We start from the raw sequence: 17072 nt of genomic DNA on the forward strand, positions 1-17072 counted from the left end.
CCATGCCCGCGAGACTCCCAGAGTGCAGAAGCTGTGTATCCTGAATGGGGACTTAAACATGAGCCAGAAGGACACGTAGCCTACGCTGTCCCTCTCCAGCTCCCCAGAACATATAAACTTGACTGGGAAAATGTGTAAGACACTGCATACCCTTACTGGGTTCCTCTCAATCACTGGCCCAATTGGAGGGGTTGTGAGGTTCCCCTGGGCTAAAGGGCACAAAGTGACCAGCCAGCCATGGTCTTGCCCACACCTTTGCTTGACAGAGAAGCCCCCAGGTGGAGGTGGCGTGTGGAGACCTGACCAAGCAGAAGCTGGCCTGGATGAAGGAGCTCTGAGAAACAGGGGCCTCCACCCGATGCCCTCCAGAGACATCTGCTCCCCACCTGTCTCACAAGCCCACAGCAGCCCTGCCCTCGGACAGATGCCTGGGCATGAACCCGTGCCCAATGTCCCTGCCCCAACTGTCCAGTCCTCGTTCTACCCCCAAGCAAGGTCCAGAGGAAGGGGCAGAGGCTGGATAGCAGAGGCTCTGGAAGGCTCATGGCACTTCAGGCCACCCCGGGCCATGCTCCTCACGGTACGTCTGTCCTAAAGTCCCCGTGGCACGTTCACAGAAGGATGGAAAGCCCCATAACCCTCTGCACACAGGTGATACTCTTTCCCAAAAGAGCACAAGCAATAGAAAAGCAGAGAGGAGGCAATGAGCTTACCTTGCTGGAAAACATCTGCCAGGAGGAAGGAAAAGCAGGAGGAAAAAGGCAGAGAGAAAGGAGAAAAAAATTAGTAATTATGTTGCAAATGACAGTGATGAGCATCACAGCTAACACACACTGACTGTCCTAAACACTCTCAGTACAATATTTCCTCTACTCAGAGGCAGCGGTTAAAAGCTTGAGCTCTGGAAGGGAACTGCGTGGGTTTAAATCCTGGCTCGATGCTTACTAACCCTGTGGCTTACAGATTCCTAAACCACAAATACATTTGCATTGGAAAGATTAAACAAACTGTGTCCTGTGTTTTAAAGTCTTAGACTGGTGTCCAGAACACGGTAAACATACAAAAGTTGCCAGTTACTATTCATTTTAATATTATTATTTTCACTACAACCCTATGAGGCAAGTTGCAATATTATCCTTACTGTATAGATAGGGAAACTGAGCTTCCGGATGGTTGAGAAACTGATCCAAGACCACAGAGGAATAAGCAATGAGCTCAGGATTGAACCCAATCTCCTGATTCCACAAACCATCTTCCTGCCTGCTACTAAGCTGCCGGGCTGGTTTATAAACAACCCAAGTGACAACGGCACACCACAGGATAAACAGAGGAAAGACCTGTGAATCTACTACAGTTCCATATTTAAATCATAATAAGCACAAAATCTGTATGAATTCTCCACATACAATTCACAACTAATAACACCAGGTCTTCATATAAAATCTGAAGTCAAAATCTGTGACAAGTTGAAAAAAAAATACTTATTCATCATTTTCAACAAATATTTGAGAGGCTACTATATGCCAAGCACTAGGTCTGGCATCTGAAAACACACATATTAGCAAAGAGCATAAATTAACAAGCACTGGCTAACGCCCGCCAGTAGTAACCACTAGGTATACTTCTGGGCTCTGTGCTCATTTGCTTCAGTTATGGTCAGCTCTTTGTGACCGCAGCCCACCAGACTCCTCTCTCCATGAGATTTTCCAGGCAAGAATATTAGAGTGGGTTGCCATGGCCTCCTCCTCCAGGGGATCTTCCTGACCCAGGGATTGAACCCATATCTCCTGCATTGCAGGCAGGTTCTTTACCTGTTGAGCCAACAGGCTTTGTATAAATGGATTAATCCAAAACGAATTTGTTCTGTCTGCCTTCTTTACTCTACAGTGATTATGGGGGTCATCCATGCTGTGGCATGTAGTAGGTCATTCATTCTCACTGCCAGGTAGTATTCTACTGGGTGATTTTATGATTTTATCATAATTTATTTCTGCATCCTAATGTGGATGGATATTTGGATTGTTTCTGAAGATCAATTGTTGGGCAATTACAAACTGTGATGTTTTGTCCATATCTTTTGGTGAACATGAATGCATAAGTCAGGTACATTTTTCAAGAATTTTTTTTTTTTGATGTGGACAATTTTTAAAGTCTTACTTAATCTGTTACAATATTGCTTCTGTTATGCTTTGGGTTTTTGGTCACGAGGCATGTGGGATCTTAGTTTCCTGACCAGGGATTGAAACCTTGCCCCTTGCATTGGAAGGTGCAGTCTTAACACTGGACTGCCAGGGAAGTCCCTACAAGGTACTTTTTGACATCAGGCTCACCCTGCTTCTACAGACTCCCAATCACCCCCAAAATATTCCTGTCTGGTCCTACTTTCTCATCCAGTAATTCAAAGATGGAGGATAGCATTGGCAATACAGACACCACCATGCAGATGTAAGCCAGTTCCTGCCCTGATCATGGGGTTGTGCCATGCTCAGTCACGTCCGACTCTTTGCAACCCTAGGGACTGTAGCCTGCCAGGCTCCTCTCTCCATGGAGATTCTCCAGGCAAGAACGCTGAAGTGGGTTGTCATGTCCTCCTCCAGGGCATCTTCCCAACCCAGGGTTCAAACCAGGGTCTCCCACACTGCAGGTATATTCTTTACCATCTGAGCCAACATGGGGTTATAAATAGGTACGAAACTTCTACAAGATAGTTTGACAGTATGTATGGAAAAGTTAAATATACATCCTTAACCTAACAACACCACTGCTAAGGATGTCATCTAATGAAATACCTAAAGTCTACAAAGATGTTCATTACAGCATTGTGTATAAAGGACAAGCAACAGAGATTGTCTATTTGCCTGTCAATAGAGAATCAAATCAAAAACAATACATCCATTCTATGGTTCAGCCATTTAAAAAGGGGGAAGATTTTTATTATTTTTGAACAAAGAAATCAGAAAGTAACATGCAACATGTATCCTGAGCCCGTGTATGTGCATGTATGGGTGTGTATGTCTAGAGACCTGTGATGATGGTCACAGAAATGTTAACCTTCAGGTAATTGCATCTGGGACCATTTTAAATATTATATAAGAATTTCTGTATTATTTTAAATTTAACAATGAACATGCCCTACAATTACAAGCTGAATTTAAAATTTACCTGCATCTTAAAAACTAAATGAGAATTATATCATCAACATCTGTATTTGCTGTCAGTCTTCAGCTAAAACATCAGCTCCCACAAGGTCACAAAGAGCCAAGGGGCCACAAATGGTGTGGATAACCATGTACTTAATGGGTTAAACAGACTGCAAGGAGAGAAAACCAGTGAGAACAGTTTTCATTCCAGGTTCCTCCGCCCATGGAAATCTCCAGGCAAGAATACTGGAGTGGATTGCCAGTCCCTTCTCCAGGGGATCTTCCTGACCCAAGGATCAAATCTGGGTCTCCTACACTGCAGGTAGATGCTTTACCATCTGAGCCACCAGGAAAGCCCCCACTGGGGCACATGTGCCCTCATAAGGGGTGTCACTCACATGCAATACACATGCTCCCCAGGGCACACCTAGGCCAGTGGCTATAGGACAGATGAGACCAACATAGGCTTACAACTCCCAGGGAGTTGGCTAAATCACCACCCCTTCTCTCACACTCAGGAAAGCCAACTGGAATGTAAATGGGCCAGACTGGTGCCATTACAGGAAAACTTAAACCCTGCTTTAATTTATATATGCCATACATTACTCTCTAACCTCAGTAATTCATCACTGGCCCAAGTTCTGACACAGCAGTGTATACAAAGCTACTCGGCCCCCATGCCCTGACGGTCCAGAGACGGTGAGAAGGACCATGTGCAGCTCCCTAAATTACCACAGTCACGGGCATCTGCCGCCTGCAATGCACAGTCTGAACCATCCACCCTCTGACCAGCCTGCACACCTGGAGAAGCCCTCCTCCTCCCCCTTCAAATGTCACGGCCACTGTGAAGTTTCTCAGAGCCTATCCCTGCAGAGAAGGAAGTGGCTCTTTCTGCCTCTGTGCTCCCAGAGTAACTTGTGCATGTTGCAATTAGAGTTCATACTATAATTAGTTATTTATGAAGACCATGTGCTCCTGAGAACAAGAGCTATGCGTCTTGATGGCCTTTGTGGATCCTAACTGCCTGGCATAGGGTGTTCCCACACAGGAGGGAAGGGCAGGGGGCTGGTCTCTCTCAACACTCATCTGCTACAACCCCCTTGTTTTATAGATGAAGAAACTGAGTCCCAGAGAAGGAAGAGATCTCTCCCAAGATCACACATGGTGTCTGTGAAAGGCTGAGCCAGGACGACATGAGATTCATTTAACCTTAATGAAGCACAAAATCATCCCTATTAGTAGCAAAGTACAAATTAGAGATTTATCATTATCCTTTAATGAATACAGAAAAAAATTTCCAACATTGAAAACATCAGTGAAATGAGATTAGCCTTTCAAATACGGATCCAGCCTCGACATCCGTCCAGAAACTTCAACCTCCTCTCCATGGCTTTCAGTACTGATCTGAGTTACTGGAAAGTATCAGTGGGCAGGGAGGGAGGAAATTCAGGCAGAAATTCAGGAATCAGAGACCTTATTCATTCCAATCCCACTGTATATGTCATGGTTTAACAGACAAACCTACATAGAGTACTATTCCTATCTTCTATCCCAGAAAACTCTCCTGATTTTCATATAAGCTATTTCAGATTCTTTTCAAATCCACTTTTCAGCTTCATTTACATTTTGCACCTTTTTATTCAAATGTAAATTTTAATAAACACTAGTATAAATATTACAACAATTTTGCACATGAGTTATCTTGTAATTTACACTCTAAATTTATGTCTTTTGTACTCTATGACATAAATCATTCCATTCTTAGCATTACTTAGCTCTTTGCTCTGAATAATAACTGCTTGGGTATCCTCTTTAAAATTTCACTTTTCCAGACAGAAGCAGCCATCCAGGCTCATGTTCAAATGATTCATGGACAGAAGAATGGAAAATAAGTGAGAAGAAGGTAGATTGTGTGCCATTTTACACCTGCCGAACTGCAGACCTCAGAGGACATCAGCCACAGAAATACCTTTTGTCATCGTCTATTCTGGTGCATGTATCCACCACCTCCAACCCACAAGAACTAGTCACTTATAGGAATTAAATGGTCTCAAACTTCGGGGGCAGTCATCTCCGTCCAGTCTAACCAACCACTAAGAATTATTTGGGAGTAAATCACTTACAACCTTTGAACCAAGCTGACCTGGAGAGATTTTAACGCTCATGCCATTGCGTTGGGGAGGTTAAGTCTGATGATTTACAAAAACCTTTCCTCATCCCCATCCGCTGCAGCAGAGAATGACTGAGAATAAGACTCGGTGCCATCTTCTCTGCTCCGCCAGGAACTGGAAATCATGCAATTAAGGAGTTAGGAGTTTCCAGTACCCAGCCTAGCCACAGTCAGGTTGAACCCAAAGGACACCAGGGATACTTGTGCAGAGGAAATGAACTCCTTCAGACAAAGCTCTGCTCATACTCACTTCCCAAGGGAAAAAACCTCAACCCTAACCATTCACGTCAACAAAGAAAAGCCTGTTCTCCGACCCCACCCCCACCAGAGCCATTCTGGTCCTATAGACAGATGAAAGGGCATCTATAAATTGGCGATTCAGATGTAGGAAGAAGCAAGTAAGAAAGAACGAACTCAGATTTGCCTTTCTTGGCCTCAATGTCCACTTTCTTCTGTTAGGAATGAGCATCAAGGATATTTGCCCACCACCCCCATAGCTACTGAGAGATTCACACCCCAGAGATCTTTAATGCACTGAGTCCTCCAGAGACAGGAGCCATAAAAAGACCAGATTATTTATTATTATTAATAAGTTATGGCAATTAGGCTGGGTGATTCCTAAACGTTGCTGATTAAAAACTTGCTTGAGTGCTACTCATCCACATGGCTCGTGTTTACCTCTATTAAAAATGATTTAACCACACTCTGGGTGAACCCTTCTCTTGTGCCTGGGTTAATAATTAGCGGTGCACAGAGCCACGCAGGTTAAGTGAGTTGGATCTCCTTTATTTATCTATTGCTTTGTTTTATGAGGGGAACTAGATGGCAGTCTTATTGCCCGTTCAGTCTGCTAGGAATAATTTACTATTTCAATCCATAGCTCAGCTCATAACTATGGTTAGAGAAACCCCCACTATTATTATAGAATCACATTTAGCCCACATCCCACAGCATTAAAGAAATGCCAAATAGTGAAAGTGTGCCTGACTTCTCTAAGACTGGGGGAAGTAGTTACTGGCCCTCGAACAATGTGATCATACCACTCTCTCAATTTTGCTTTCTTTTCTAGGTTAAATTATGTATGAAGGGAGTTTAGTTTCTTGAAAATGCCTGTACTTAACTCCCATTTAGGAAGTCTCACCTGGGGAAAGAGCTGTCTTGTGAGTCCTCCTGTGGTTTGAACTACAGAAAGAAAATTCTCTTTCAAGTACCATTCTCTTTCAAATGTCATTACAGCAAAGCCCCATAAATGCTACTGGGACCTAACTAACCAGGGGCAAAAGAAGGGACGTAGGGAGCAGTTGGAATGAACATCACTTCCTTGGATGGGGTCAAGTTCACCATTAACCAAAGTCAAATTCAAGGTCAGCGGAGCTGCCCCCTCACGAAGTTTCAAAAACCAGCAAGCTCTAGGCACCGATATTGAAGAGTTTCTAGAATTCAGTCTGTATACCTCTGCAAATCTCTGTAAATGAACTGAAATTATTTATTTTCAAGGTTGACAAGTGGGGCTCACCAAAGCCTCCCCAGCACTCCAGAATAGTTCAGCTTCAAACTGAAGAAGTCTAGGTCCAACAATGGCTTTCTCTCCCAAATACAGTCCAGGGCTGAGTCTCCACATGATTCTGGCCACCTGAACCCATGACCTAAGACTGGGTCCCAGCCCCTCACCAGGTGGAAACCCAAAGTGAAGCTTCCTGTAGCCTATGTTCTGACTTGTACAATCAGCTGATAGAGATAAGCTTCTGTCCTACCATAGGAGTATCATGACGGTCAAGTTAGATCATTTAATCAGCATGCAGCTCATAGACTTCAAAGTCACATAATACCAGGTTCAAATACTTGCTAGTCTACTATCCTAGCCATCTTGGGCCACTATTCAACCTCTTTGAGTCTCAGTTTCTATACGTAAAAAATGATGATAACAAAATTTCTTTCAAAATTTGTAAGGATAACCCAGATCATATATGTAAAGCACTTTTAGGACATGGAGCTGGTTTATGGTAGACATTCAATAACTGAATTTAATGTTGGTGTAACAATAAGCAACAGAATAGGGTAGCAAGGTAGCAAAGAACTCAGGTCCTGAAGTCAGAACTAGTTCCATTTCTCGCTGTGTGATCACAGGCAAATTACTTAACCTTCCGAAGCCTTGTTTTTCTCATCAGCAACATGCAGATAATAAAAATAGCTAATTTTTGTGCTGGCTCATAAATTGCTTTGGAGATTAAACGAGGTAAAGCATATAAAGTGCACTGCTGCTGCTGCTGCTAAGTCACTTCAGTCGTGTCCGACTCTGTGCGACCCCATAGTCGGCAGCCCACCAGGCTCCCCCATCCCTGGGATTCTCCAAGCAAGAACACTGGAGTAGGTTGCCATTTCCTTCTCCAATACATGAAAGTCAAAAGTGAAAGTGGAGTCACTTAGTCGTGTCCGACTCTTAGTGACCTCATGGACTGCAGTCCACCAGGCTCCTCCATCCATGGGATTTTCCAGGCAATAGTACTGGAGTGGGGTGCCATTGCCTTCTCTGATAAAGTGCACACTGACTAATATTTAGATAGACTTCTATAACTTATAGCATTACTAGCCAACAGACATTTATTGATTGCCTACTATTTGAAAATAATCATTTGTGACTTGTATGTGGGGAATGTGCTTAGGTACTCAGTCATGTCTGACTCCTTGTGACCCTATGGACTGTAACCCACCAGGCTCCTCTGTCCATGGGATTCTCTAGGCACAAATACTGGAATGGGTAGCCATTCCCGTCTCCAGGGGCTCTTATTTGAAAATAATCACCAGTTGTGACTTGTACAGGACTGTAAAATATCATAAGAGGAAAATCCATTAAAATTAAATGATTGTTTTAATTCCTTCTTGTCATCCATAGCTACATACCATTAAGAAACTCTAAAGAATTATTAAATATTATTTTATGAATGAATTATTTTTAATCTTTAAGATCAGAGATCTATTGCCATCCTATCTCCAAACTCCAGTTTTACGGGGTTGTAATGAGCACCAGATGTTCCAGAAATCCAGAGCCTGGCCTTCATTTTTGGCACCACTTCACCCCTCTGGCAGTGCCTGTGCCATTATGTCTCAAGGCCACCAGGGAAGGGGCTCACCCATCCCTGCCCTAGGGTGTGATGAGTGGAGGTCCAGGGTTTAAAAAAGGTAAGACTGCATGTGGCAGCTGAACTGAGAACCACTCTGCTCAGGACAGTGGGGTTCAATGAAGAATTTGCCTGGAAAGGGATCTGCTACTCATCAAATAAATTAGTAAAAGTTTGAACACAACAAACCACTTAAGTGGAACCCCTTCCTGTCCGAGTGCAGGTCTGTGCTCTCTTGGAGTCCAGCCAGAGCCCCTGCCTGGCCTCGATGGCACCACACGGGGGCTGTGATTAGTTTTCTGTGTCTCCAAAGCCAGACAGCACAGACAGCTCAGGCAGCCACGTGGCCACAGACCTCATCTCCCTGCCCCTCCTGCTTCCCCAGGAGTACCCAGGCAGCTTCTCACCGCCCGGAGCCCGGTGAGCCTTGGTAGTTAAGGACCAACTGCAAGGCTTCATTCCCCATCTCCTGCCCTCTGTGCCAAACACTAACTTGTTCTTTAACTTGTATGATCTATATCATCACGCTCTCCTTTTTCTTCTCTGTCCCATTTTGGATGCAGGCCAGGGAAAGTTCTATTGTTTTCCTTGCTCCTGGCTCCCCTCACCTTTTACCATGTTAGAAATGAAGACCCCTCCTTCGCCTGTCACTGTTGTTGAGTAAGAAAGAACTTGCAAAAGCCCCAAAGTCTCTTCCTGCTCCACTTCCTCTGGAATGTGCGACCAGCATCAATCTGAGGCTCTGGACTTGTGGCCCATCAGCTGACACTGAGTTGCGGAGGCGGTGCACAGGCTGTGAGTTAGTTAAGTCCCTAACATTTTTATGATACTCTATCCCGAGTATATCATTCCTAGCACAGAAGGATAAAGCTCTTAACTACTGAAAGAACATAAAAAAATAGATTTAGGAATAATACTTTTTATGATTGCATTCTGTATACTGTGAAAGTTATGTTCAAATCTGCTAGTACTTTATGGAGCTGATAAAGTAGAACAGTATGGCTTCCCAGCTAACAGGGTATTTTATATCCATTTAAAATGTTTTCTCTTAAATTGAATTACTTTTTGAGTAATTATAATAAGACTAATCTGGGCCTAATGAATTCATGTACAAATACTTTAGACTGCATTATTAAAACCTCTGTGATATGAAACTATATTAAACTCCATCCCTCTAGCAACCAGGGCTTTGCTTTGAAAAGCACAGCATATATGACTTTCTCTGAATTCTTTTAAATCAGCTAGCTGGGAAATCATAAGAAACCACATTAATAGCTCAAACCAAGGAAGATGCTGACAAACAATATTGTTCTAACTTCTCTAAATTTATTTCAGCATTAATTAGGAGTCACAGAAAATACTTTTATTAAGCACCGACATGTATAAAGGGCTGAAGAATTGGTTCATCTTGCAAAAGAAATCAATTATAGCTATGATTAACAATGCCATAAAACCACTATGGGTTAAAAAAAAAACACTAAAAGTGAGCGTGTGGGTATCACTCCTTACGTTCTAAAAAAAATCTCCAAACTCAATAATCTAAATATCTGGATTCCAGTTCACACTATGGGCCAAGCCACTTGCCTTCTCTGGGGTTCTGTTCCTCCATCTGCAAAGTGACTTGTATTAGATGATGTCTAACGTCCCTTATGGTTCTTAAACATGATGCTTTTAAGTTTAAAATTACACACATTATATCAAATGGGCTTTATGGCATATAGCTTATTTGTCATCTCATTCACGCTAAATTACATTCACAGAAAAAATTTCATTCCCTACAATTCACATACATCCACAAACATATCCCTAATATGGCTAGTGATTTCAAATGTATTCCAAGATCTTATCTTGATGGTAAAGTATTTTTCCCATTACAGATAAATTATAAATCATCTGAAACTTTTAAGGGTTATGCTTCTTTGAATCAGTTTTTATCCACTTCCACCCCCATCCAACATATACTTCCCTAAAGATGCTTTCATCTCCATTTCAAAGCCAACTGATTAGTTTTATCATATGTGAATTCCTCAGGCAGGTCTGTGAGATCTGGGTTTTAATTTGATTGGTTACCCAGTCTCCTAAATCCAAACTAGATATTTACAAATGTCTAGTAGAATAATCTAGACAATCTTTCTTTGCCAGGTGATCATTACCAGGATGGACAACTTTTAAGTAAATGTAAGACAATGGCATCATCATTATTCTGATGACTTGGCACAAATTACTGTCATAAGAGCTCCCGGGAGCCAGAAACAATTAAAGTCTGAGTTCAGAGAAGCTGCCCCAGCATCAAGCATTGTTGATGAGAATGATTTTGGAGTAAATGTTACAGCAAATTGGCTCAAGTCTTCAAGGAGGAGGTTTGGCCACGTGATGTTCACTAGTCTGACATCAGTTTCAGGAGATACAGGTTCTGTCCTGGCTCTTCCATAAATCTCTGAATAAATGGGGCAAGTCATCTAAGCTTTCTAGATTCCAAAGAAGGTTTGACTAGAGAGTCTCCGCAATTCTTTCCTGCTCTAAAGTTGTATAGTGAACACAATCAGGATCTTTCAGTAGGACCCTCTGTGATACACTCAAACCCCACCTGCGTGTCTTCTTAGTGCACAGGTACACACTTGCAATTCTCTCACACTTGTAATTCTCTCTCTCTCCTTCTCACTAAGCTGAAAGGACTACGATTCCAGGGACGTTTTGTCCACTGATGTGTCCAAATCCAGGGAAGAATGTCAGAGCATAGCTGGCCCTTTTTGGCATGCTGCAGATTAGGGGGTCACAAAGAGATGGACACAACTTGGCGACTGAACAATAACAATAACCAACGTGTTTTCAAAGCTTCTCATGTATCAGGTGCTATTTTAAGTGTATGACAGACTTTGCTTTAATCCTATCAATCACCATAAGAGGTAGTTAGAACTATAAGCAGATAAGGAAGCAGAGACTCAGAGAAGGTAATAATTAAAGTTGTCAAAAGTCACAGGGAAGAAAGTGATCTGGGATTCAACCTAAGCAGTCTGGTCTCAGAGACTAACTCTACACCACTGTTACACTGTCTCAATGATAGCCCAGTTGGTAGATGTATGGATAGATGATTGAGCAAACATATCACATTCTTGGGGCTTCCCAAGCGGCCCTAGTGGTAAAGAACCTGCTTGCCAATCCATGAGAAGTAAGAGATATGGGTTCAATCACTGGGTTGGGAAGATGCCCTGGAGGAGAGCATGGCAACCCACTCTAGTATCCTTGCCTGGAGAATTCCATGGACAGAGGAGCCTGGCAGGCTACAGTCCATAGGGTCGCACAGAGCGGGACATCGGTGAAGCGACTTAGCATGCATTCTTTCCAAGCCTCCCACCCCCAGGAGTTAATTTGAGCCATGCCCATAATATTTTTAATACCATAATCCCTGTATGTCTAGAGTTCTAACCTTTATTATCTGCAGATTTGGGGTCCAATTGCAGAAACCACCTAGATGCGCCTTTACCTTTTTAAAATTTTACAAATTCTCTTTAAAAAAAAAACAAAAACAAAAAGCAACTATCTCAATAGGTTTTTGGCAACAGCTAAGGCAAGGGGGAAGGATGCAGCGCTGAATGAAAAGAGGAGAATTCCAAGAAGAGGATCAGGAAAAGAAGAAAACACAAGGACACATGGCTGAGTTACAAAGATGTGTGCAGCTGCTCCTGATCCAGCTGTCATCTTACTAGGATTCATGGAAAGGAGGGTGTGACAGGTGGAGAAAGGTGGTGGGAGGCAAAGAATGGAAGTAACTGGTAAGTCAGGGGAGGTAATACGCATGTGGGCTCCGGAGTCGAGTGCTTGCGTTTTGATCCCGGCTCTGCCGCTGGCAAAGTTAGAAGCCCTCTCTCTGTCTCAGCATCTCCACATGATACGGTGGGAGTGACAGAGGCTGTTGTCAGGATTAAAGGATGTTAAGCTCCTAAAGACTCAACACAGGGCCTGACACACAGAAGGCACTTACTGGAAGCAGATAATCTGGACAGAGACTTGGGAGAAATTGAGTTTCAGGGTATCATTAAGATCAACGAAGTTCTTTGACACCCCAGCCTATATTGGGATGAATAAAATGTACTTGCATGGATTCTACAATCAAACGATCAGACTCCAGTAAAATATCACGGAGCCTGCTCTCCAGGTCCACCACCCTCCAGCATGGAGAAACGCCGCTGAGGGGCAGGGAGAGATATAGAAAACATCTCTAGCAGGGGAGCATGCAATCCCTCCTAGTCACAGGTGTGCTCTGGAAGCAGGATCAATGCTTATCACATGAACAAACATTAAAGCCTAGAAGTATTACCCCACACTCTACATCACATAAGTGCTAGTATTTTTCATGGGTAGCTCAGAGCAAGTAATCAAAGGTGAACTCTAGAGGCATCATGAATCGGTCAGAGCACAAGTCCTTCTCGTGGAAGGCAGTACATGTTTTTAAAGTCACCCACTCACAGGCTCGGGAGCGAACGCAACTCTTGTCCCTCCATCATCCACGTCAGTCACGTCTGGGCAGCAGGACCTCACACTGCGCTGGGCTCTTCTACCGTGAAGCCAGGCAGATCAGGGGGCAGAGAGAAGAGCTGAGGACACCTTACAAACAACCTCTGTAGTTGTAAATGTCCATCCTGCTGAAGAGTCAGCAGGCAGTAAATGTGCTTACCACAGACGGTATCCCACTGAGCACCTTTGCAAAAGGTGCTCATTTAAACCCGTATGGTATATTTCACCTAGTTTCAAAAGGAAAAGGGGAAGTTCATTTAAACCTGTATGATATTATTCACCTAGTCACAAAGTCATGAAATGTAAATGTCATTTTCATGAAGGATTTGTGAGGTTGGCTTGCCCTGATTAAAGGGATTCCAGCATCTCATAGACCTTAAGAAATTTATATATATGTGCTGCTGCTAAGTCACTTCAGTCGTGTCCGACTCTGTGTGACCACATAGACGGCAGCCCACCAGGATCCCCCGTCCCTGGGATTCTCCAGGCAAGAACCCTGGAGTGGGTTGCCATTTCCTTCTCCAGTGCATGAAAGTGAAACGTGAAAGTGAAGTCGCTCAGTCGTGTCTGACTCTTAGCGACCCCATGGACTACAGCCTACCAGGCTCCTCCATCCATGGGATTTTCCAGGCAAGAGTATTGGAGTGGGGTGCCATTGCCTTCCCCGTATATGTACATATATATAAATACTGTAACATATATTGCATATGTAATACACACATTGTATATAATATGCATACATAACATAATAGGGCTTTCTAGGTGGCTCAGTGGTAAAGAAACTACCTGTAAATGCAGGAGACGTAAGAGATATGGGTTCTATCCCTGGGTCTGGAAGATGTCCTAAGGTAGGAAATGACAACCCACTCTAGGATTCTTGCCTGAGAGATCTCATGGACAGAGGAGCCTAGCAGGCTACCATGGGGTCGCAAAGAGTTGGACACAACTGAGCACTGAGCACAAGCATGATAACATAATAAAAAAATATATATATACAATATAATAAATATGATATATACACAAGTATAATATAATACAGAATATATACAAATTATATAATAGAATAAAACATCACAGTATTACTCTTCATGTCCAGAGGGCTAGATTGTGGTCCTAGCTCTGTCCCTAAATGGTTATGGTTAGTACCTTAGCCTCTCTTGGGCTCCACCTCAGTTTCCTCATCTGTAATTGAGAATAAACTCTGCTTTAACTGTTTCTTTGAGGAAAATATAAGATAGTAGATGTGATCACATTGAGAAAAAAAAAAAAACTTAAAATTCTTGATAGTTTTTTAGTGTCTACTAGAGCTAACACACTATAATGAGCACTTAATGGACCCCAAAGAAGCTAAAACCCAGACCTTATAGTCAAAGAGCTTATAACGATAAGGCAAGTGATACACACTCAAGGAAAAGGTGCTAAATTCTACACAGGGAGGAAAACAGCACAGTGAAGAAAAGAGATACTTCAAGGTTGGGACTCTGAGCAGTCTTCATGGACCAGGTACAATCTAAGCCAGATCCTGAAGGGCAGTCCTAAACAAATCCAACACTTATGAAGCCCTCAATTCTGAGAACTTTTCTTAAATATTCCACATAATGCTCCCCAAAACTCGAAGAAGTAACTATCATTCTTATTCCCATTTAACCAATCAGGTTAATCTGTCAAAGATCCCACAGGCAAGCTGATTGTAAGGCCCTTCCTCACCACCACACCTCTTGGGACTCAAAACATGAAAACGAGGGAAAAGGGAACAGCATGATAAGTGAATCAGAAAACATTTCAGTATTTACCAGCTGGAAGACTCAATATTTTTAAGATACTAATTCTCCCCAAATTGAGCTACATATGGAACACAATCCTAACAGCAATTCCACCAGACTTCTGGTGGGAAATGAAAAGCCAGTTGTAAAATGTATAGGAAATATAAGAATCTAGAGTAATCAAAATAATCCTGAAAAAGAGTAAAGTCAGAGGACTGACACTACTTGACCTCAAAACATACAATAAAGCTATAATAATCAAGACAGAGTGTTGCTAGCATTTGGATAGACGAATAGATCAATGGAGCAAAATAGTTAAGTCCAGAAACAGACCCGCAGCTTTACAATCACGTGATTTCTGACAAAGGAGCCAATGCAATCCAGTGAGGAAAGGCAAGTCTCTTCAGCCACTGGTACCTGAACATCCATGTGCTATGCTATGCTAAGCCACTTCAGTCGTGTCCGACTCTGTGCGACCCCATAGACAGCAGCCCACCAGGCTCCCCCGTCCCTGGGATTCTACAGGCAAGAACACTGGAGTGGGTTGCCATTTCCTTCTCCAATGCATGAAAGTGAAACGTGAAAGTGAAGTTGCTCAGTCATGTCCGACTCTTAGCGACCCCATGGACTGCAGCCTACCAGGCTCCTCCGTCCATGGGATTTTCCAAGCAAGAGTACTGGAGTGGGGTGCCATTGCCTTCCCCAGAACATCCATATAGAGAATAACAAATTTAGACCCTTACTTCACTCCATACACAGAAAAATTCATGATAAGTCATAGACCTGCAAATAAATGCTAAAATTGTAACATCTCTAGAAAAAAAAACAAAACAGCAAAATACTCCAGTGATTAGGAGCAGGTAAATTCATCTACAACTCACTAACAGAAAGACAAACAATCTGTTACTCAAATGGGCAAAATATTTGAACAGACAGTTTGCAAAGGAAGATATACAAATGACCAATCAGTTCAGTTCAGTTCAGTTGCTCAGTCGTGTCCGACTCTTTGCGACCCCATGAACCGCAGCACGCCAGGCCTCTCTGTCCAACACCAACTCCTGGAGTTCACCCAAACCCATGTCCACTGAGTCGGTGATGCCATCCAACCATCTCATCCTTGTCGTCCCCTTCTCCTCCTGCCCTCAATCTTTCCCAGCATCAGGGTCTTTTCAAATGAGACAGCTCTTCGCATCAGGTGGCCAAAATATCGGAGTTTCAGCTTCAACATCAGTCCTTCCAATGAACACCCAGGACTGATCTCCTTTAGGATGGACTGGTTGGACCTCCTTGCAGTCCAATGACCAATAAGCATACAAAAATTGTCCAACATTATTAGTCATAAAGAAAATGCAAATGAAAACCACAATAACATATCTCTATACACTTACCAGGATGGCTAAAGTTAAAGAAATTCACAAAACCATATGCCAGTGAGGATAAATGACAGCTAAAACTCTCATTCATTGTTAGGGGGGGATGTAAAACTGCACTACTTTGGGAATAGGTCTAGTAATTTCTTATAAAACTAAAAATACACCTACACCATGATCCTGCAGTTCTGCTTCTAGGTACTTACTTAAGACAAATGAAAACAAATTCCTCAAAAACAACTTGTACGTAAATCTTCATAATAGTTAGAAACAGTCCAGGTGTCCATGAACAGAAGAACGGATAAATAACCATAAGTACAATATATTCATCAAATAGAACACTACTCAACAATATAAAGGAACATAAATAGTAATAACAGAACATGAATGAATCTCATTAATACTAGGCTGAGTGCAAGAGGCCTTACACAAAAAGAGTATATACTGTACAGTTTCATTAATATGAAATTCTAGAAAAGGAAAATTAATCTATGGTGGAAAAAAATGGCAATACTCCCCAGACTCATCCACAGATCCAACACAATCCCATCAAAATTCCATTATTTCTTTGCAGAAATCAGTGAGTCGATCCTAAAATTCAAATGGAATTGTAAGGGATCTTGAACTGCCAAAAAATCTTGAAAGAGAAGAACAAAATTGGAAGACTGTATTTCCTGACTTCAAAACTTACTACAAAGCTACTGCGGAGTTTTCCAAATTTGCTGGCATATTGAGTGCAGCACTTTCACAGCATCATCTTTCAGGATTTGGAATAGCTCAACTGGAATTCCATCACCTCCACTAGCTTTGTTCGTAGTGATGCTTTCTAAGGCCCACTTGACTTCACATTCCAGGATGTCTGGCTCTAGGTGAGTGATCACACCATCGTGATTATCTGGGTCGTGAAGATCTTTTTTGTACAGTTCTTCTGTGTATTCTTGCCATCTCTTCTTAACATTTTCTGCTTCTGTTAGGTCCATACCATTTCTGTCCTT

The 17072-nt window shown here is 42.6% G+C and overlaps 1 protein-coding gene across 5 annotated transcripts in view; it reads right to left on the reverse strand.

The window, feature by feature from the left end:
• Window positions 1–17072, reverse strand: part of GFRA1 (GDNF family receptor alpha 1) — a 231977-nt gene that overhangs the window by 161139 nt on the left and 53766 nt on the right. The window contains exon 5 of one of the 5 annotated variants that reach the window (XM_086379587.1): window positions 714–728. The exons of the other annotated variants lie outside the window; for them this stretch is intronic. Coding sequence (XP_086235713.1) covers window positions 714–728 — 15 coding nt within the window. The remainder of the gene's footprint in view (window positions 1–713; window positions 729–17072) is intronic. 5 annotated transcript variants of the gene reach the window in all.

Source organism: Bos grunniens, chromosome 26, assembly GCF_055505025.1.
Source record: "Bos grunniens cultivar Pamir isolate PY7600 chromosome 26, Bosgru_T2T1.0, whole genome shotgun sequence".
Classification (NCBI taxonomy): Eukaryota; Metazoa; Chordata; class Mammalia; order Artiodactyla; family Bovidae; genus Bos; species Bos grunniens.